The sequence below is a fragment of the Ammospiza nelsoni genome, chromosome 3 (assembly GCF_027579445.1).
Source record: "Ammospiza nelsoni isolate bAmmNel1 chromosome 3, bAmmNel1.pri, whole genome shotgun sequence".
Classification (NCBI taxonomy): Eukaryota; Metazoa; Chordata; class Aves; order Passeriformes; family Passerellidae; genus Ammospiza; species Ammospiza nelsoni.
Genome location: NC_080635.1, coordinates 114267418 through 114289368, shown reverse-complemented (window position 1 = coordinate 114289368; position 21951 = coordinate 114267418). Strand labels below are relative to the sequence as shown.

At 47.6% G+C, this 21951-nt stretch overlaps 1 protein-coding gene across 1 annotated transcript; it reads right to left on the bottom strand.

Moving 5' to 3' along the window:
- Positions 1–528: 528 nt before the first annotated feature.
- LOC132070715 (interferon-induced very large GTPase 1-like) lies at positions 529–11297 on the bottom strand. Its single transcript, XM_059467702.1, has 2 exons — positions 3997–11297; positions 529–574 (listed from the first exon to the last, which is right to left on the bottom strand). The coding sequence occupies exons 1-2, from the start codon at positions 11295–11297 to the stop codon at positions 529–531; spliced, it is 7347 nt and encodes a 2448-aa protein (XP_059323685.1).
- Between the last annotated feature and the right edge of the window lie 10654 nt (positions 11298–21951).

The following is a 21951-nucleotide window of genomic DNA, read 5'->3' as shown; positions in this document are numbered from 1 at the left end:
GATCAGGGCAAGGCCCCTGTAATTTTACAGCATTACTAAACAGGATGAAGGGTGCACTTGTCCAAAATCATGGTGGAAAATCCTCACAGGATTGGATTAAAAGGAAGAGTAAAGGGAAGGCACATTATGAGTTGCAGTAGTCTTCCCTCCCAAGGTGCAGAAAACTGTGCTGGCTGTTGTGTAGGGAGCTTACACAGGTGCCTCGTTTCAAGCTCTGTGGTGTGTGGGTGGTAAATTTTATATTGCTGTAGTTTTGTATCATGGGATCAGGGCAATCTGTTGAAGGGGGAATTCTAAAGAACTTCCCTTTGGGCTGTATATTGAAACACTGGGGAAAGGGAGTAGGTGGAGATTACTTGGCAGGAAAACAATTGGTTGAATACTGTAACCATTGGTAGCCAATTTATGCATTAGACAATGAAGAAAAAAATCCAAAGAATGGTTTCATATTTAACACCTTATTATAATAAAAGTTGTTTTGTCACTGGGTAGGAAAATGGGATGGAGTATTGTATGTCGATTTATTTCTTACAGCCGCATTATCCAGTACAGCAGAAGGATGGTGGTGTAGTACCTAAAGATGTCATGGGGTTATCAGGGGAAAAAAAGCCTGAAAGATTTTCAGCCTGAGCTATAGGAGAGTGTTGTCTCGAAGCTGGAAAGATAGAGTGTCCTGGTTTAGCAGAGAGATGTCTGCCAAGGAAGGTGAGAACTTTCCTGGAATGGAAAGATGAATCCCTTACTCCAAATTATTATAATTTTGAAATTATTTGGCTTCTAGGCAAAGATATGGGGAAAGGAATACATGTTCTTTACTAGGAAAGACATGAACATAGACATAGACATAGACATAAATGTAGATATAGATATAGAAAAACAGTGTGGGAAATGTAAACTTAGAAACTACCACAGACATTGAAGGATTTGATTTTCAGTCTTGAAAGAAGCTTGGATTGATGTAAAAATAAAAGTACACAGACATTAAGCAGAAAAATTATAAACTCATGTTTCTATAGTTGCAAGTAAGAATATGCTTTAAGTAAGTAAGAAACTGTATTGGATAAGATGGTGAAGGGTTTTATAATGTAGTAATGTAATTGTATAGAGTAAGCTAAGAGTTTAGATGTTATAATAGGAGTATAACTGTGTGCGTGTAATAGTTGCCCATTGGATAAAAGTATCCACAGTGCAGCAGAATTAAGTAAAGGTGATAGGTTAGAAAAACAAAATAAACTTTGTGACAACTTTCCATTGGATGAGAACATCATGTTTTGCCTTGCAATGAAGAAACTTGTGACTACTTTGACCAATGGCCGACCATTTACTCCATTAAAATCTGTTGAATTTTGAGGCTGATGTTTATCTGAGTAATAAAACTGTTTTTTGCCTGACAGTAGTTCCATCCCTTCTGTAAGGCAAGAGGGACAAAAAACCAACAACCAAAACCAGCCTTTTCTTACTCATAAATTTCCTTTTGGTGTAGTTACAGCTACAACCAGCAGGGAGCGCTGTTGGCTCAGTCGAGGCAGTGAGGCTGCAGTGATTCCCCTGCAGCTCTAGGGGGCGCTGCTGGCTCCCAGCGAGGCGGAGGGGCCACAATGGCTCCCCTGTGGCTCAAGGAGCGCTTGAAGTGGGCTCAGAAACCTCCGGAGGTGGTGGCTGGGAGATGGTGATTGGCATCTCAAGCAAGGGGAAAAGATGGGAGATGGCTGTGTGTGGTGTGGGCATCGGGTGCCTGTCTTTCCTAATGTGAAAAACGACATTTGCTTTTGTTGAAATTTTGAAAGTTTAATAGTAATTAAAATAGTAATTAAAATTGGGACAATAAAAATTAGGATAATAAAAATTAGAACCATAAAGAAAATAAAAGAAAATAGAAACTAAAGAATTATGGATGTCTGGATGCTTGGTATTTTGCTAAAAGGCACACTTTGCTGATAAAGGATTACTCTCTAAAAGTAATAGTTTATGGTATATTAATTTATCTTATATTTGATTTAAACATTCTTTTCAAATTAGAGTGGTTTTGTTTATTTTAGCTTGCCCCCGATCCCTTCTTGTAAATTCAGTTATTTGGTTTTTGGAAGTTTGATTTTTCTCGATAAGCAGGTAATAATAATTTTCTTGGGATTTTGGTGTCGTTATTTTTATCTAGATAGGATTATGTGAAGAATTTCTTGGCTATATTTTTAAATATTTGAGTTAGTTACAAAAAGTATCTTATATAGTTTCTATTTTAATATTATGCTACAGCGTAAAAGCTGTATTTACTACACTGCTTAAAAGAGATTAACACAGGACTACTTAAAAGAGATTAATATAATATAACGTTGCAACATAACACATATAGTGTTCATTTCAATATTTGCGAAAAGCCAATACATATAATATGTATTTTTCACACCTCTGTGCCCCGCCTGTCTGCAGCACACAGAGCTTGAGTCACCACCAACTGTGGCTCCCCTGAACACAAAGGAGACACAGAGCAGTCCAAATCAACTCCTTTATTAGCACAGTGTGAAAAATGCCAATCACTTGTTTTAAAATTTTAGAAGTTTAATAGTAATAAAATAGTTATAAAATAGTAATAACAAATTAGAGCAATAAGAATTTGGGCAATCAGAGTAGGACAATAAAAGACAATAAAAAGTAAAGAGTTACAGACATCTGGGTGCATTCTACTCCTTCTGCCAAGCAAAAGCACACCTTGTTAACAAAGGATCAATCCTGAAAAGCAATAGCATATTGCATATTCATATATCTCATACATGATGCAAAAATTATTTTCAAACAAAGGGTCTTTTCTGGTTATTGCCAACTCCCCCACTCATCTTGTAAATCAATCATCTTGGTCCCTCAAAGTCTGGTTCTTCCTGAAAAGGAGGCAATAATTCTTCTCTTGGGATTTTTAGTGTCTTGTTGCTGTTATCTCTATGCGAAGAATTTCTTGATTCTCTTATCCATTCCTTGAGCTAGTTAGAAAAGTATCTTCCATCACCTAGTTTCTATTTTATATTATGCTATAGCCTAAAACCTAAATTTACCACACTACTTAAAGAGATTAATACAACATAACTTTCCAGCATAACACATATACTATTCATTTTATTATTAATGAAGAGCCAATGATATAATATGCATTTTTCACACAGAGCCTGCAGGGGATGAGGCTGAAGCAGCCCTTCAGCAGCTCTCCAGGAAGGCCTTGGCCCTCCCATTGCCAGCAGGGTTTCAGCACATGCACAGCAAAAGCCCCCACAGCTCCCTGGGGCAGAGCCAGCTGGTGCCACCTTCTCCAGAGCACGGCTCTGGTGCCACCAGCCTGCCTGGGCAGCACCAGCACTGCCCTGATAGCTGCTGCTGAAGGTGCTGCAGACAGGATTCTCCACATGGGGCATTCCAAAGGCTTTTGCTCAGCAGAGAGGCCAAGGGCAGGAGCAGCTCCTGCTGGGAGAACAGCCTCAGTTGATCCAGGAGGCTGCAATGAAGGAGGGAAGGATGACACCCAAAAGCAAATCACCCCAGCCTGCAGCCATCATGGAGCTGGCCGCAGGTCCTGTAGCCCTTTCTCCGAGCAGGACAGCTCCTTGCTGCAGGAAAACTGCCTTTGGGGCACTGTCCCTTCTTGTCTCACAGCAGCTGATCCAAGGGTTGCTTTGAGTGCTGCCTTTGCTCCATCCCTGCCCTTGGGCTCAGGATGGCCACAAGGCCGATTGCCCCATGGAGGGGGTTTGGTATAGCCCTAGGACAAAGCTGAGGGAAATGTTTATGGCAAGAAGGCAAGAGGATTCTGACTTTATCACAAAGGAACAAGTCAATGAGTAAGGGCTGCAGTAATGTATCTTACTAATGAAATTTAGGAGGAATAGGGAACTATAGTTTCTACGTGACATGAGAGTGTCCTAATGTGATTTTATCTTTTGGAGAACGTCATAAAAAGCTGTTTGAATTGTTGAACACCTCTTGTTTCTTCTTTTCTGTGGACACGGTCTATACTTGTCAAGATCAGACAGTACTTCCTGCTTGGTAAAACTCCTCCATGCTTCAGGGATTTCTCCTTTACCCTGAAATTTCCCATTATACAAAGCCTCCAGCTGTGTCCTGAAATGAGACACAAACCATTTCCAGTATGCCTGCATGGATGAATCAGGAAGAATATTCCAAGTGGAATAAGGAGGTCCAGCATCACGGTATTTCTTGTAGGGGATCAATTTGGTGTTATCAAACGTGAATTTGAGTTTACTTGTAACAAGGCTGGAACAAATATCAATGACCAGATGGTCTGTCCCAGGCCACATGGCTCCCATCAAAGCTTGTGGGCGATGTAAGACCACCTGATGGTCTCCATCATGATTCTGCATTGTGTTTGTGCAGACAGTGCCACAAAATGGACACTGTGCCCAGCACCCAGAAAAATGCTCTGCCAGGATGGTGTGAGGTTGCCTTGGAAATGAGCTCAGGTCAGCACCAGTCAATTCTTTCATGAGCCTTTCCCTCAGGTCATCCAGAGCTTCTGCCATGGCACTGCTCAGGAACTCAATGTCTGTGACCTCCTGGTGCTCGATGCCCTTCAGGTCACTTCTGGGCAAGTTGATCACCTCTGTCAGTTGCCTACAAAATTCATCCAGCCAAAGAGAGACTTTGTCTTTTCTGTCTTTTCTGTCTTTGACAGCTCGAGTTGATGAAGAAACAGCTGACAGGATGTTTCTATATAGATGATCAAGGCAGGAGTCTAAAAACATCCACAACATCCTGCTCCCATCTAAACAGTAATTCCTGACACGTGTCTCAATGTAACTCTCACAAAACTGTTTTGGAGATCTAAGGTACCATTTAAAATACTCAAAATTTTCCTGTTCTGCCAGGTATCTCAGGATGCAAACTTCCAGATTGGCTCTGCTGCCCCTGAAATCTGGGAATCTGCCCCTCATGTCCTCAGCGATGTCTTTAGCTGTCCCCTCATAGACTGCCCGGCGAAGAGCTGGTTCAATCTTGTCACAAAGGAAAACAGCAAAAGTTGTGACAGAAGTGGCTCCTTGGCAGGAAATCTGGAAACATTGGAAGAAATCTTCTCTCTTGCTGCTCAGGTACACAACTGGGTCATTTGCCGTGTGGAATGCTTCGTGCATGGCTTTAAACCTTTCTGCTGCCATTGTGCACAGATACAGAGACAAATCTATGCTGTACTCTTTGTTAAAAGTACATTTTGCATTGCTGGGGACAGAGTTCACACCTTTCTGTACTTCATTGAGTATTTCATGAATAAAATTTTGACTGTAATCCCGTTTCTCTTCTTCCTTCTTATCAATGTTTGCCTTCACACATGCTATGATATTTTCTGTGATGTGCTGAAAGTTGATCCTGTCAGCATTGAAAATGCTCCTGGGATCTGTGATAAAGCCTAAATACTTTTTCTTCATTATGTGTTTTTCTGGATCAAAAGAAAACCCTCTGCCTCTGGGAAATGACTTGATCCGCTCAGGGAAACCAGGCTCCTTAAAGTGCTCTAGAAGGACACCTTCAATTTCTGCATCAATATCCACCCCTTCTGGAGAAGGAGCACCATGGGAAACTTCAGCAATCCACTGGTTCCAGACAAGAGTAAAGTTGTCCTTCAGTTCTCTCTCACTGAGGCTCTTCCCTTTCAGAGTCACAGCCAGATTCCGACTCCTTTTCAGGAGCTCATCTTCATACTCCAACTTCCTCGCATCCAGTTTCTTCTGCTCCTTCTGTAGCTCAATGAGATTCTCACATTTCTTTTTTGTTTCATTAAGAAGAGTCTCTTTGAGTTCTTTCAGCTTCAGCTCTGTGCTTGATTTCCACTGGACCAATGTCTCACGATCTTTGTCTTCCCTAAAATACTCTTCAACTTTTTTCTCAATGTCATCACTTGTCTCTTGCACCAGTCCTTCAAGGTGTTTTATGGTGACATTTTCCAAATCCCCATTCCAAATTTTGTTGTCCAGTCTCATCTGTACCTCTAAGATTTGACTCCTCAGCCTCCAGGTCCACTGACTAAAGGCACTTTCCAGTCTCCTGTACACAGCAATCTCCAGGGAATTCTTGAAGCTGAACACAAAGTTTTCATTCAGCAAAGCATTCCAGAGGTCACCAATACGATCTTTCAGGCTTGAGAGCCTCAAAATGCTGCGCTGTGACTGCTCCTTGGCCTCTTGGAGGATTTTGCTCTTGAGCTGCTGGATATTCTGGCTGTAGTTTGGGTTGGGTGGTGCCATTGGGGGGTTTCCTTCCCACAGGTGAGCAAAGTAGTGAATGTGGGTGTTCACATCAAAGCGAATGACATCGCTGAAGGAGGAGATGTCACAGAATTCCTGCTGAGCAGCGACCACAGTCATTTCATCCAGCTTTTCCTGCAAGCGCCTTCGTCCTTCCATGTTCTGCTCCTTGGCATTTGCCTCTCCCACGTTTTGGTGGACAAAGAGGCAGCTTGGGGAAAGATTGACTTGCTTCATCCTCAGGAAAGCCTGCACAGCAATCTGGAGAACATCTTGCATTTCTGATGGATTTTCTCCAAAGATATTGATCATTGTCATATTGCCAACACCGATGACAAAGGTGGCCAGCTCGTTGTCATGGTTCAGGGACTTTTTATTTGCCATCTCGATGGCACGAAGTCCCTCTGTGTCAACCACCAGCACAAAATCAAAGCCCAAGTCTTGCTGCAGCTCCTCGGCCACTGGGATGAGCTGCATGAAGGCTCCGCGGGTGCATCTCCCTGCGCTGACGTTGAACTGCAGACCAAACATGGCATTCAGCAGGGTGGACTTGCCTGTGCTCTGGATGCCGAGCACGGAGAGCACAAACACTCGTTTGTCCCCCAGCCTCTCAATTAAGCTGTCAAAGATTGCTCCCACCCAGTGCAAGGGCAGGTAAGAAGCATCCCCATCAATCAGCTCCACGGGGCATCCTGAAACCATCAGATCTGCTGCAAGTTCTGGAAGTTTGCCAAAATTGTCATTCGTAGAGTTCATCAATTCCAGAGCTTCATAAATCTGCCCTACCTCCCTCAGAAGGTGCTCCAGGCCAATGGATGAATCATTGATTTCATCAGAGAGGGCATCCAAGCGACTCAGCGACTCATCATTGCCACTGTTTTTTTTCTTGCTTTTCTTTTCCATCAGGATTTTAGTCCATATCTTGTGATACTCTATCCCCAGTTCTTCAAGGCGACCACAAGACAGCTCGTCCATAAACACCTTCATCCAGTGCAGGAAGTATTTTTTCGTGTCTGCTGGCTGGGCCTGGAGAAAGCCAAGGAATGATTTCATCAGTGGTTTGAGAGGGAAAGCTTGCTCAAGTTGCTTTCTTCTTATGGCTTTCTTCTCATTTTCAATTTGGCTCCGATGATGCTCAACGCTCTTGTTCCTCTTCTCCTGTAAGCGAGTGAGTTCTTTGTCCTTTTGGCACCACTGGTACCACAGTTTTCCTTGAAGTGGCAGGAGCTGGGATTTGATCTTAGACAGCTTCTCTTTCTTCAGAAGCTCCACCAGCTCCTTTGCCTTTGCTTTGGCTGTCACACACGCATCTCGATCTGCATCCACTACGAATCCGTTCTGGCGAGCTTTGTCCACACAGGCCTCCAGGCTAAAACATGGACTAGAACCTTGCAGGAGATTCCTAATCGTATTGGTCAGCTCATCCACCAGTTCTGCTTCATTTCTGTTCTTGATCCCTATTTTTAAGGTTTTGCTTGCTTGTCCAGCTGCAACGTTCTCTTTTTCTGTGAGAAGACAAACCAAAGGCCTTTGTGACTGCCACAGGTCCTGCAGAAGCTTTCTCCCCCTGTTGTCCATGTGCTCCCAGTCAGACACAAGAGCCACGTTGACAGAAGATATCTCCTGCAGGAACTGCAGCTGTGCTCCATGATCCCTGGCGTCTCCATGCAGGTTACAGAAAGCCACGCAGCGCTCAAAGCTGTCATCAGGGATTCCATGGGGACAGTACCAGGCGATCTCCACCAGCCCTTCCATCAGCAAACGCTCTCTGGTGCTGCCTCTGCAGTGGCGGTGGAAGAAAGTGTCGTGTTTGCGTTTGCTGAGCAGAGCGTTCAGGAGCTGGGACTTGGAAGAGGAGGGTGAGCTGCCAATGCGGATGAAGGACACAATGGGTGTGTGTGCCTGAAAGATGAGTTTGTTGCTGAAACTCTTTGTTTGGTCCTCCTTTCCTGACTTCTCCACCTCTTTCCAATTCCTTTGGATTTGGCTGAGGGCGTAGAGTGGGAACTCGATGTGTGAAGTGCTTGGGTTGGGCACCAGCAGAGGCAGCGCCAGTTGGCAGAACGCCAGCTTGGTTGCCAGGGTCTGTCTCAGGAAGTCATCAGCACAATGGAAAATGGCCATCTGCAGGTCCATTGGGTGCACATGGCCGTCCCTGCTTGTGTGTTCAGAGGCTGCTTCCACCATATCATTAAAAAACTGATCAAAGGTGTCTGAGTGTTGGTGCTCTTTTGCTTTGGTTTCTGGCAGGCCTGCATGTTTTGAGTTTCTGTCATCCCAGCAAGTCAGATACCTCACTCGGTAATCCACAGTTAACAGCTTTTGCAAGAAATATAATTGCAGTTCCTTGTCCTGGCTGGGCTGGCTGTCCTGCAGAGATGTCTTGCAGATGGTGCGGAAATCTCCCATCCCCATTTTCCTTGGATAGTGACTTTCCAGTCCAAGGCGCTTGAGCAGCTGGAGAAACTCCTGGTTTAAAATGGCTTCATTTTCATTGGATTCACTGCTCTCCGACTTGGATTGGGACTGACTGGGGACATCAGGTGTTGGAAAAGTATCTTCCAGGTCACTGAGTATGTTCTGCATCCTCTGTTCATCCCATTTGTCATCCAAGCACCCACTGATCAAGGAGTTCAAGTCCCGTTCCAGCCTCTCCCAGTCTTCGTCTCCACTGTGCTTTTGGAGGAGATTCTTTATCCGTGTGGACCACAAGCCTTTCATGTGATCTTCCATGAAAGCTAAACGCTCCCTCTTCTGCTCAGGGGACAGCTTTTGACTTTCAGGTGTCACAGTCAGACCTGTCAGCAGGAGGGAGGCCTCAGCTCTGTCGGCATCTTGCTCCTTCAGGTTGACGTACTCTTCATGTGCTGCTTCCATTTCCTTGGCCATGTAGTGAATTTCTGGGTGTCCAAGGAGGTGCTGAAAAGTGCTGCTTTCCACCTGGTATCCTGTGCTGGTCACAATCAAGAGCACCAACAGTTCTATGTCCTTCTGAGCCTGTTCCTGGAGAGACTGGAGTAAGGAATAAATGGCCAGGCTGATGGTCAGGGTGGCTTTTATCTTTGCTTCATGAACATCAGAAGCAGAGTTTCCAGGTGCATAGGTGACAGCATGGATGTGCTCCTGCATTTGCTGCAGTGTTTTGATGAGCTCTTGAAGCTCAGAGACTTTGGGAGATCTGGGAAGTGGGTGCTCAGTCTGGAAGACCCATTGCATAATGAAGGAAGCCTCAGGGAAGTCCTTGACAGAGTAGATATGAGGATTCAGGAGGCTCCTCAACATTGCCTTGATAGTGGTGGTGTTTTCTGGAGGTGATTCCTGGCAGCCCCGCACAGTGTTCACCAGGAAGTCCTGCAGGGCTTTGTCTGACAAGCACATGTTGATCCATACACTGGGATTCCTGGTTTTGGCACTCAGATCATCTTTTAGCTCCATCAGCATGAGCAGCTTGTTTTCATCCACTTTTGTCACCTCCCAGGCCTTCACAGTCTCCATGAAATCTCTGGCCTCTTGCACTGCACTGCCCAGTTCCTCTCCAAAAACAGTGTCAATGCTCTGATTTGTCAGTGCTTTGTACCCAGCCCTGAGGGCTGTGCTCATCTGACCAACAGACTTAAAATCCCCACAGTGATTGTACAGGATGATGTCCCACACTGGGATCAGCTGAAAGCCACGGTCGATAACGCACCACGTTGTATTATCAGACACAAGCCCCGTTTTCCACTGAGGAAGGGAAGATGTGTCTGCTGGGCCCCCTGTGTTGACCACGCACAGCTGAATTTCTGTATGAGAACTTTCTCTAGCTCTTCCTTGGAGAGAAACCTTTGATCTGGGTTTGGAAATATCCAAGGCCCCTCCAGCACTAGCCAGAAAGTCACCATAGCTCTTCCTGACAAAGCTGTTCAGTGCTTCAAACGTTTGTCGCTTCATCTCTTCCCGCTGCTCAGCTCGAAATCCTTCTGTAGATGCCTTCCACCACAGTATCCCCCCAAAGTGGATGGGACCCTGGTTTATGTGGGACCCAAACCTGCTGAAGAAGCTCTCACACATCTTCATCAAGGTGGAGTTGTCTTCTTCCCAGCTGAAGCTCAAAAGCTGCTCCATGTCTTGCAGCTCTCGCAGAGCCGCATCCGAGAGGCGAAGGTGATGCCTTTGGAAGTAGCAGGAGGCCAGAGGGATGTACTGGTACTTGGTGATGCAAAAGTAGCTCTGCTCAGAGTGGGACTGGTGGGTGTCCTGTGACTGCAAGGAGCTGCTGTGATCTACACCTGCTCCCAGATTAATCCCCCAGAATGAGGATTTGGCAGAAACGCTCATGCTGAAGCCCAGCTGCTCCATGGACTTGGTGAAAGTGGATTCTGCTGCAGAGGAGGAGAACTCCTTCCTCTCAAGCAGCGATCCTTGCTCTGGACTGGCAAGCTGGAACCCCTCAGGAACCCTGAGGAGCTGCTCTCGCTTTGCCAGCACATCTTCAGGTCTGCTGGTTCTGTAGATGCCCCGCAGGGCCAGTCCCCCTGATGCCCGCCTCAGCACCTCTGTGTCCGGGATGTTCTCCCTCCTGCCTGCTGACAGCTCCTGCTGCTCCAGCTGCTTCTGGATGCTCTCCAGCATATCTGCCAAGGGTTTCTTTGGTGCCGGCCAGAACTCTTTGGGAATCTCCATGGCTTGCCACAGAGTCTCTGCTTTCTCCCTCAGAGCATCCTGGCTGCGGCTGTGGCTGTTGAGCATTTCTGTCAGATCATTCAGAGCTTGTTTGGCCACTTCTTGTCTTTGCTTTGTCTTCTCCAAGTGCTCGTTCTGCACCTCTTCAGCGGTTGTTTTGTGATCTGTTATTTTCAGGAGTTTCTGGAGTGCCTTTTTCTCCCAGGGGTGCTGTACCTCACACTCCAGCCTGAGGTAATCTTCATATTCCAGATGTTGCAGGACTTCTCTGCACTTGATTCCCAGGATCTGTGAAGCTTTGGGCAGCCAGTATCCAGCATCCAGTTTTTCCTTCTGGAATGCCTCTGCCAGTTGTTGTGTCTTTGCATCCCCTTCCTGTGTGTCCGCCTCTGAAGCCATGGCTGTGGAGGAAGAACAGAGACTTTCCCTTGAAATGGAGGTTTTGGGAGTTCTCTTAGATTAGCAATATGTGATAAAGATTTAAATTTTAGCTTTTAGCATTTTAACCTTTTACTTAAGAAAGCTCTGCCACTTAAGAAATCTCTACAAAAGTTAGTGGAAAATGCAAATTTCTGAAGCTTCTTGCGATAATTAACAATTTTAGGAAAAGACAAGAAATGCAAGAAACCCACATAAAAGAGCTCCTCTGTCTCCAAACTGATCAAATTGACAGATGTACTCAGATAAGCACCAAGGGACTAAAGTGCACATGCAAAGGAGAAAAGTTCAGAAGTTCAGTCATGAGGAAAACCATGGCCTTCAGCCTCAGAGACAACCAAAAGAACTCTGCACAACCACCATTGTGAATAACTCCCGCCCAGAAGGTTGTGGATCCAATTACCATGCGAGGCAAGGACAGGCAGAGCCAGGGGTTGAATATGCATGGGAAGGTTGTGTAATGTATTGCATATGGAACACCTTTGTGAATAAAAATGTAGCTCAGACCAGGGCTCGGGGCACAAGTTTTCATGAGAGCTATCTCACTTGTGCCCATGCCAAACCTCCTTCAGGTTGTGGAGTCTATTTTATCCGCGTATCGGTTCACCCTAAGGTGAAGGTGTTGTCAAAGGCCCCAGGCTCCTGGCAGAGTCTGCAGCAGCTGCAGCTCTGGAGATTGCTCCCACCCGGCTACTGCAGCATGGCCTGGGATGGCACAAGAGCCAGGGTCTCCTTCCCAGCACCCTGGATGTGCCTGTTGCTTTCCTGTTTGCAGGATCAACCCTGAAGCTGAGTGTGTATTCCAGAGACTACACAGAGACATAGAGACTCAAACACCGACACAGAGACACATACAGACGCAGACACACAGACACAGACAGACACACACACAGATTCACTCAGCCACACAACCTGCCATGGACAAGGTGCTGCCTTCACCATCACCCACATCCTCCCAGCACAACTCCTCCATCCACAAGTGCAGACAGCCAGGGCCATTCCTGGCTCCCTGGAGCACTGGCACAGCCCCTCTGCCCATCCAACAGCCCTGCCTGCATCCTGCACCCTCTGCCCAGCCCACGGCTGCCCTGCTCGCTGCCTGGCCCAGCCTGCTGCTCCCAGCACCCGGAGGCAGCGCTCACACACTCCCACCATGGGCACCCCACACTCCCCAGACACACTCCCCCCATGTCCCCCACGGGCTCTGAGCTGTGCTCCTGCTCCAGCTGCCAGCGCAGCCCTTCCCTTGCCCCTCTCCGGCCTCTTCCCAGGAGCTGCTTCCTGGCACCCTCAGGGGCCCACCCCAGTGCAGGGGGAAAATCCACCTTGTCCCTGCCCACAGCTGTGCCTGGGACATCCTGATGAACCATCAGAAGATGCTGGGATCCAGCTCAGATAGGTGTCCTCTGTGATCTGCAGCTCCTTAGCACAGAGGGTCTCATCAGCCAAGTGCCCATTGGTGGCCATCTTGGCTACAGCCACCACAGAGACATCAAATATAAAATCTCTGGTGATAGGAGGAAACGTGCCCAGCAGACCTTTAGCCCTGGCCTTGAGGGGAGTAGACTTCACGCTTCTCAGGAGCGAGTTACAAAGGGCCCCTGGAAAACTGTTCTGAAATTTGCTGGGATTCATCAGTGCTGCTGCTCACTTTTGATGGAAAAATCTCTGAAGGACAAGTCAGTCATGGGTCACAATAAGCACAGGCTCAGGAGGTGAACTTCTTCTTGTCAGACTGAATTTCTTTTTGTTATAGATGAGTAATAGGATGGTTGGCTCACACAATTAAGGTGTGAACATTACATGTATGTTAAGAGAAGTTTCATAGATGTATAATTATGTTACTGTAATATGTGTCCCGTCCTAGTCCCCATGTGGTATCATGGTATGGCCTTGGTAGTCAGGGCATTTGGGGAAGGTTGGCTTGTTCCTATGGTAACACCTGACCTCCAGTCAAGATGGAAGAAAGTGATCTCTACCACTAGACAGCAAGGAAGGAGTTGACTGACAAGGCTCTAGGAGGAGCTCAAGATATAAAATGGAGAGCATCCATTCTGAAGAGGAGCATGTGGCTGGTAGTCACAGGGGTTCCCACTGTTGAAAACCTTTTCCTTATTCATTCTTTGTTGTAATTTTTATTAAGGTTAAATAAACCTTTTAAATTTTAAAATTAAGCAGTTGTTTCTCACAATGGTCTCTTATCTGGAATAAAAACTTCATCTCTGTGGCTGTAGGAGATTTCAAAAGAGAAGCACACCCTGCCACAATTTTGGCAGCTAGGTCAAGTTCTACTGTGACCACCGGTGAGTGCAGCTATCCCCAGGGACAGCAGAAGACTAAATAACAGAAAAGAAGAAGGGTACAAAAAAGCAGACAAAAATTGTGAGTATTTGCATGTGTGTGAGGGTCAGAGAGTGCGCTTGGAGTGTGTGTGAGTGTTACCAGACTCAGAGGTGCTTAAGAACACCTGGGATGTGCCAGACTGAGAGCCACAGGACTCAGGTGTGCTCGAGAACACCCAGGGGAGCCAGGTTGAGAGCTGCCAGACTTGGGGGTGCTCGAGAACACATGGGGGACCAGGTTGAGAGCTACCGAACTTGGGGGTCATCTCACCATATTTGTGCAAGAGGTAAAAGTTCATTTAGGGTTCCACGTAGTGTAGTGGCTCAGGCAGCACCCGGGGTGGGAGCTGACTCCGGTGCACAGCTTGTGTATAATTTTCAGAGCCAGCCAAGGCTGGAGTCATGGTGGGTCAGCTGCTGAGTGGGTATGGGGGCGGAGCAGCCACTCACCGCAATGGAAGTGGGGCAGAGATGCCGCTTGCTGATCTGGAAGCAGAGCCACAGCTTGCTGAGCGGGGAGAGGGGCAGAGCAGCCACTCTCTGCTATGGGAGTGGCACAGAAATGCCGCTCGCTGAGCTGGAAACAGAGCCACAGCTTGCTGAGTGGGGAGTGGGGTGGAGCTACCAATCATCGAGGGGAGCGGGGAGTAGGGGGAAGATGCCACTTGCTGAACCTCATCTGGGGTGGGGCCGCCACTTGCTGAGAGAGGAGCAGGGCAGACGCTGGGCTGTACCAGCTCCCCTGTAACACCTGCTGACATAAGGCCATGGGACCAGAACATCAAGCTGAGGAGGACAGGAATGGTAGGGACGAATCCAGTGATATGGAGGCCCCTGGATCATAGGCAAGGGGATCATTTTAACTTTTTGGAAGAGAGATAAAGTTTTTTTCTCTCTTTTCTTTCCTTTTCTTGCCTCCTTTCCTTGTTTTGTTCCCTCCTTTCCTTGTTTTCTTCCCCCTCCTCCCCCCCACCCCTTTCCTTTTCCCTTCTTAAGAAGGTGGGCCTTGCTTGGAGAGCTTGTGGTTAGCCAACTGGGGAGGTGGGCTCTGCTGGGAGAGCCTGCGGTTGGAAAGGCAGGCTCTGTCAGGGGGAAGACCTGTGATCAGCCTGTCAGGATGGGACTATGGGTACATAGGATATCCCCAAGCGGAGAAGTAGAAATTGAGGAGGTACTAATAGGTATACCTCCATTTAGCTGCTGGGAAGGAAACTAGCCTGGCAGAAATATGACCCCAATACCAGAGATAAGGGCAAGCTGAAAATAATTCAATGCTGCATAGTAAAATGGACCAGAAAGGAAATTAGGAACAATCATGTATACTGGCCAAGATGTGGTTCAGAAGAAGGATGGCTATGTCGACCATTAAACATATATATAAGAGCTAAGAAACCATTCAACCAAGAAGACAGAGCTATGCTGCCTGCTGGGAAAGAAAGGCCTCACCCTTGAAGGTGAGCATATTTAAAGTATCAGAGAATAAAGAATGGGATGCTGTTGTGGTGCTTTTTTATTTTATGGATTGTTGAAGTCAATAGCCTGTTCTGGTTCACTCCCTCTATTTTGTATTTCCCTAAGCTGGACTATTCCCACGTTATATCCCTCCCCTTTTACCCTTCAATCATTGCAATCCCCACCCAGTATTCCAGTGCCTTCCCTATCCATCACTGTAAACTCTGCCCACTGTCTGAACCCTTCCCTGTCAGTCTCCTGCAAACCCTTCCCCCATCAGTTTTGCCTCCTGGAATTCCCCTAATGTACCATGCCCCATTGGTCCATGTGACCTTCCCTCTCCACCCCCTTATTCCCATTGGTCCCTGAATTTTATTCCCCTCCCGTCGCTCCTCCCTCCCGGATTCCCTATTGGTTTAGAGATTATACTCTCCCCCAGTTCTAGTGCTGTATAAAATCCCAAACACACTGGTGCTTGGGGCTCTTCAATTCCTGTTGCCTTTGGTGAATAAGTCTTTCTTAGAATTTCACACCAAAGGCCTCCCTCTCCTCTTTTGTCCACTCCCTGACACTGACAACCATTCTAGCTGTAGAGGAGACGGTTCTAAAGTTCAGCTCTCTCTATTTTGAGGGGAAGCTATTCCCCACTCATGGCACTGCATTGCCCCTGAGCTAGCTGAGGACTCCAGTGCAGTATTAGCTGGTGCCCAACATGAGGCCTCCCCTCAGGTCCCAGACCCCACAAAGAGATTTTGTGCTTGTCTGTGGATTACAATTAAACCCTTTGGCCATCAGCTGTCCCAGTTGTAGCAGGCTGGTTTCTGCCCAGCAGTGCTCCTGGGGTGGAGATGAGAATCCTTAAAGCACTGAGGACCATCTCTGGGAGAAGAACTTCATCTGTAGTGCCTCTGTCAGGTCAAGACTAAAGGTGAGTATACCTCAGTGGGGAGGGATCTTTAGGCAGGGAAGGGTATTTCATTTCAGGGAACCTAAAAGCCACATTGTGTAGTTGGCTGTGGAATATACCCTATCCTTTGGGATAGTCCCCTGGACCCACATTTTGTTGTGACTGGAGTTAGGCATTGCTAAAATGGGTGCTAGGTTATCCATGTGGCATGGAGGGGCTTGACAGCAGGCCTGCAAGCAAAGCTGAGTTAACAGAAGAAATAACAATTGATGATTTTTGAGTGTATCCCTAGCAAAGAAGAAGACACGAGTCAGCATGGAAACAGATTAGAAAAGATACATGAAAAGTTTTGTAAGCTAGACTATGCGCATAAGTAGATGTGTATAGGTGCATTTTTAAATTTCTGTAAAACTTTTGCTAATTATATTGATGCTATTTGCTTTGCACCAATGAATATCATAAGTTATTGTGATGTAGTTAATATATTAGGATCACCCATTGTTAAGAGTATATTAGCTGGAGAACATGGAGAATAAAAACTTCTTTCTTTTTGGACCCTCATCACGTGTGTATGTCACGTCAGACATACTAGTGACATTTGGTGACCCAAACGTGATGGAACTGCCGGGCGAGGGGCAGTGAGGTTGCAGCCCAGCAAAGCTGACAGCTGCAGGGTGCAACTGCCAGTCCAGACCTGATTTTCACACTTGGAATAGAGGTGGAACGATTGAAGAATAGGAATATGAACAATAGGAAATAATTTAACAAGCAAAGAACAGGTTGTTTTATCTCCATGGAAATCTTTGTAAAAAAGAAAAAAAGAGGTAAAACTACAGACTAATTACAGAGATTAAAAAGTCTGAATTAATGCATACTTCTGTTTGCTGTAAAACTGGTAATAGAGATAAGCTTGGTAAAACTAGTAATAGAAATAAGCTTAGTGTTTTAAAAACTCTGCTTTCTGATTATGTTATTGTAACTGTTCGTCAGTCTTTTTGGTGTTGAGAATATGTTAAAAGGAAAGCAGTTTAGACAGGACACTAAAATTTAGTAAAAAAAATAAGCCCACCAAAAGGCTCAGTTGCTTTTGATATAGATGTTGCAATGGTAAAATAGCTTTTCCTGTGTTTAAAACAATTCCTAATCCTATAATAGCACCTTGTGTTATCCAGGTGTTTTGAGATCTCCCCGATGTGACAGGCGATTCCTTCAGCTGGACTACAAAGGATTTTGTCTCTACGTTTGGTAGCTCTATTCCTCTCTCTCTCTTTCTCCCCCTTCTTTTCTATTCTTTTCCTTTCTCTAATTCCTTTAACGTATTTGCTGTGGCCATCCAATAAAGGTGCATTTGTTTTGATTGATGCTGAAATCCCCTTTCTGTGTTGGTTTTTGCATTCTGAGATCAGTAAAATGAACCATTGCGACTCCCTGCTCATAGAGCGGATTGTGACACAATGGGGGGAACCATAAATTCCCTAGGAAGACCACTAATTGGCACAGACTGTTACTCACTCAAGACTGTGTGAAATATCTGGATTTAGAGAAGAAGAACAGAGACACAAGGAAAAAAAGAAGGGAGGAGGGGGTATACATTAGAAGGGGATCTGTATCAGGCATTTCGGGAAGTCTGTACAATTCAAGTTCCTCAGTCAATGGGGAAAGAGAGAGGGAAATGCAGCTGGAAAATTAGGATAAAAAGGAGGCTGCGTCCCCTAGAAGTTTTGAGAGACCCCAGGGGAAATGCTCAATGGCCTCTCCCTTTATTGGAATAAAGTTACAGGACTCTGTCTCACTTTGGACATAAACCTCTGGTGTTTGTGGGTCAATTTTCTTGAGAACACAGTAATACAACTCTAAGAATTGTGCCAGTATCAATTCACTCAGATACTGGAGAGATTTATTTAATGCACCAACCCTTTCCTAGAATTCAGCCTTCCATCCCACCAAGGCCACAAAGACTGTTACCAGCGCAAGAATAAATTCCAGGGACTTGGACTCATGTATAGATTTGAGGGCTCCTGCACCCTTCCAGAGCCTTCAGGGGCAGCTTTCCCTCAGGAACCCCTGCAGATTTGGGCAATCTGAGCAAGGGCTGTGGGCTCTGATTCCCCTCACCCACCTCACAGCAGATGCTCCCGTTGCTCCCAGCCTTGGCTTCCCAGCAGACACCGGCAGCCGAGGGCCCCAGCTCAGGGGACACAGCACCGCAGCAAGGGCAGGCCTGGCGTACACGGTGGGTGTGGAGAAGAAGATGGGAACCCCTTGGGAGCTCAGGGCAACAAGCAGCAAGAGGGAAAGGCCCAAAGCCTAAAGGAGAAGAGCAGGCAGTCAGGAGAAGGCAACCCGTGAGCAGTGAGGATTCATTCCAGGGAGGACTGGAGGCCAACCCTTCTGCTCTACTAGGGATTGTCCAGGCAGCAGAGACTCCAGAGGGCTTTTCTGGGGAGGTGACCAGAGCAGGGTTTCACCTGGGACCTACATCCATGCTCCCCCACCAGAAGGAAGCTGGACATGCTGGAGAGGTGGGACAGAGCAAAGCCCCTGGAGGTCACCAAGGCCAAGTGCAGGTGCTGCCCCTGGGTCGGGGCAATTCCAGGCCCAGACCCAAGCTGGGAAGAGAATGGATTGAGAGCAGCCCTGAGGAGAAGGACTTGGGGGTGCTGATGGGTGAGAGGCTGTGTGGGAACATCTGTGCTCTGGGGGCAGCAGACAAGGTGAGGAGGGGGCAGAGCCAGGGGAACAGCACTGCCAAGGGGGCAGCAGGGCCCTGTCCCACCCTTGCCCACATCACGCAGCTGCTGCTGGGGGGAAGCTCAGGGCCCCGCAGAGGGGGGAGAAGCAGCGCTGGGCTTGGATCCCAGCAGGCCCTGAGCCCCCCCAGCATCTGTGTGCTCCCACCAGCAGGATGGGGACAGGAGGGGGACAGCAGAAACAGGAAAAGACCCTGGCTCAAGACAAGGGCAGTTCAGCACCAGAGGAAAGCTGATGTGCTGGCAGAGCACAGGAAGGATTTCAGACACCAATTGTTTTCCTAGCTCATGTGAAAAGTGCATATTATATGGCTCTACACAGATATTTACTACATGTATTCTGTTGTATTGATTAGTAGTGCTGTATTAACATTTTAATTGTATAGAAAATGTAGTTTTGTAGTTAAAACTATGTATGTGGGATATTTTTTTAAGAAAGCATTGAGGTACTTACACCAGATAGCAGCCACAGGACACCTAAATCTTTCAGAGAAAATGAATTTATTGCTCCATTACCAGAAGAAACAAACTTCTTCCCACCTCGCTCAGCTGTCAAGATTAAGAGGAAGAAGTTGACACTGACGAGAGAGTCTTCTTTGTTTGGATGAAGTTTATGTATTGTGAGAAATAAAACCCTGGAGATGGGAGCTCTTTTTCAGAGTGGTAATTGCTAGTTGATGTTGACGAAGTTGATAGGGTCTTAATTTGAAGTGTTGGTCTGTTGTTGAATATTGAATGTGAGAGTTCTGGGACTTGCCTTTGGTCGCCATTGTTAAGTGTTACTATCTTACCCTGTATTTGTATCCCTTTACAACAGGAACCACTTCCCCTGCTCCTAGAAGGATTTGCACCCAGACTGAATTTAATGAGGGGCTGTTGGTACTATATGGACCCTCTCAAAAACAACAAACCAGCACATAAATTATGACTTTAACCTGGAAGAACCACAGGAAATCACCCACCATTGATGAGAGCCAGATTCCCTCCTGTCACCATAACTTTAATAGTACTCAGTTTGGATGACACCTCTAAATTATGAGCCAACTTTGTCTTCCTGGGCATGTCCATGAGGACCGAAGTCCCAGTTCTGCTGTGAAGCAAAACTGTTTAACTCCTCCTCTGTGTCGCCAAAGGGAGCAGTGGCGGTGTGCACAACCCCCTTGGGCCCTCACCAAGAGCTAATCACTTAATAAAGGCATTCAAAAAGAGTAGGTTTCCTTGCATATTTCTTTCATGTATCATGTATGAGATGTATGAATATGCAACGGGCTATTGCTGTTAAGGGTTAATCCTGTGTTAATGTCGGTCCTTTTTCGGGCTTATTTTGCCCAGAAAAAGGTACCTGGACCATCTGTAACTCTTTGTTTTTATTGTCTCGTGTTGTCCTAATCCAAAATTTTCAAATTTTTATTACTCTAATTATATTACTATTTTTATAACCATTTTATTACTACTAAACTTTTAAAAGTCTAAAACCAAGTGATTGGCATTTTTCACAGGCTCATGTCCAGCTGCTCCCTGGGCAACAGAGCCTCAGTGCAGGATGGCTGCTCAGGAAGGGAACTGCTGGCTCAGGGTCACTTGTCCCAGCCCTGTCCTCTCCCACATTCTCTCACACTGGAGCACTGCCAGAGCTGGTTCAGTCTCAGGAGCCAGAGGCTGCCATGGACAACATTAACTCCAGCGCAGCCATATCCTGAACCTTCCACCAGGTTGGGGGCACTCCCTGCACGGCTTCCCAGAGCTGCAGGAATAGGGAAAAAGCCCCATGCGACTGTGTCAGTGCTTGCAGAGAGGCTCTGAGCACATTCAGGGCGTAACTCGGGACCGAATTCCTCCTTGGAAGCAAAGGAGGGAGGCAGCAAGGCTGGCAGCAGGACCTGCCATGGGAATGCCTGCACCCCGTTTCACAGGAACTGCCCCCCGAGAGTGTTTTCCGCAGCCCTGGCCCAGGGAAAGGGGCTCTGAGAACACTGCTGCCTTTGTGGGGCTGTCCCAGGGACCCGAGCGCTCGGGGTGGTGATGCTTAGAGTGTAAGAGAGGAGAATCCCACCCTCCCTGCAGGGGCAGGAAAAGGAATGATCCCCCCGGCTCCTGCCCTCAGGGGAGCGCAGCCATCCGGCCCCGCCGCGGGGCTGGGGGTGCCCGGGCCGGGCAGGGTCGGCCCCGCCTGCGGGGAGCGTTTCCCGGCCGGGCACGGGCTGGCGGCAGGGAAGGGGCTCCGCTCGCCATCTGTGCCCGGCCAGCCCCGCTGCCGGCTCTCGGGACAGCCTGTGCGCCTCTGCAGCCTTCCCTGTGCCCCTCCATCCCCGCATCCCTCCTCCTTCCCCCGCCGCTCCGCTCCCACCGCTCTGAGCCCGGGGCCCTCCCAGCTCAGCCCCCGCAGCGCACACGGCTCCCCCGAGCTGCCCAAAGCGGTGCCAGCAAAGGCGGCTCCCTGCAGCCCACGCTCGGAGCGCACAGCGCCCGCCCGTGCCCTCAGCCCCCTCTGCTCCTGCCCTGCCATCTCCCCAGCCCTGGCAAAGCACAGGGAGCAGGAGGCAGGAAAGCAACAAGATCCCGCTCCCGGCTGCTCCCGGCTCCCAGCCCCGCAGCTCATCCCCATCCCCATCTCCATCTCCATTTCCATCTCCATCTCCATCATCTCCATCTCCATCTCCATCTCCATCTCCATCTCCATCTCCATCTCCATCTCCATCTCCATCCCCATCCCCATTCCCATCTCCATTCCCATGCCCTACCTTCCCACTCCGGGCCCTGCAGGTCCTGGGCTAGGAGAAGTCCAGCACAGCCCAAACAGCTCCGGCTCTTTTGTGGGGAGCTATACCCCCTTTTATGGGGGCAGTGGGCGAGCAGCTACAGCTTTCCTGTAAATCATGTGATTTTCTGCAGTAGTGTGAAAGCAAAACTGCTGCTGCATGTTTTGGGGTGAAAACGTTTCTTGTAAGAGGTTAACTTGAGGATGTTGGAGGTCTTTTCCAGCCTTAATGATTCTATGATTCCATGGATGGCAGCAGGAGCTGGGCAGAGCCTGGGGATCCTGGCTGGAAACCACTCACCCTGCTCCCTTTAGCCTGGACCATGGAATCCCAGAACTGGACATCCTGTTCCAAGGCCTGTCCACCCTTACAGGAAGGAATTCCTAATTCCCAATATCCCATCCT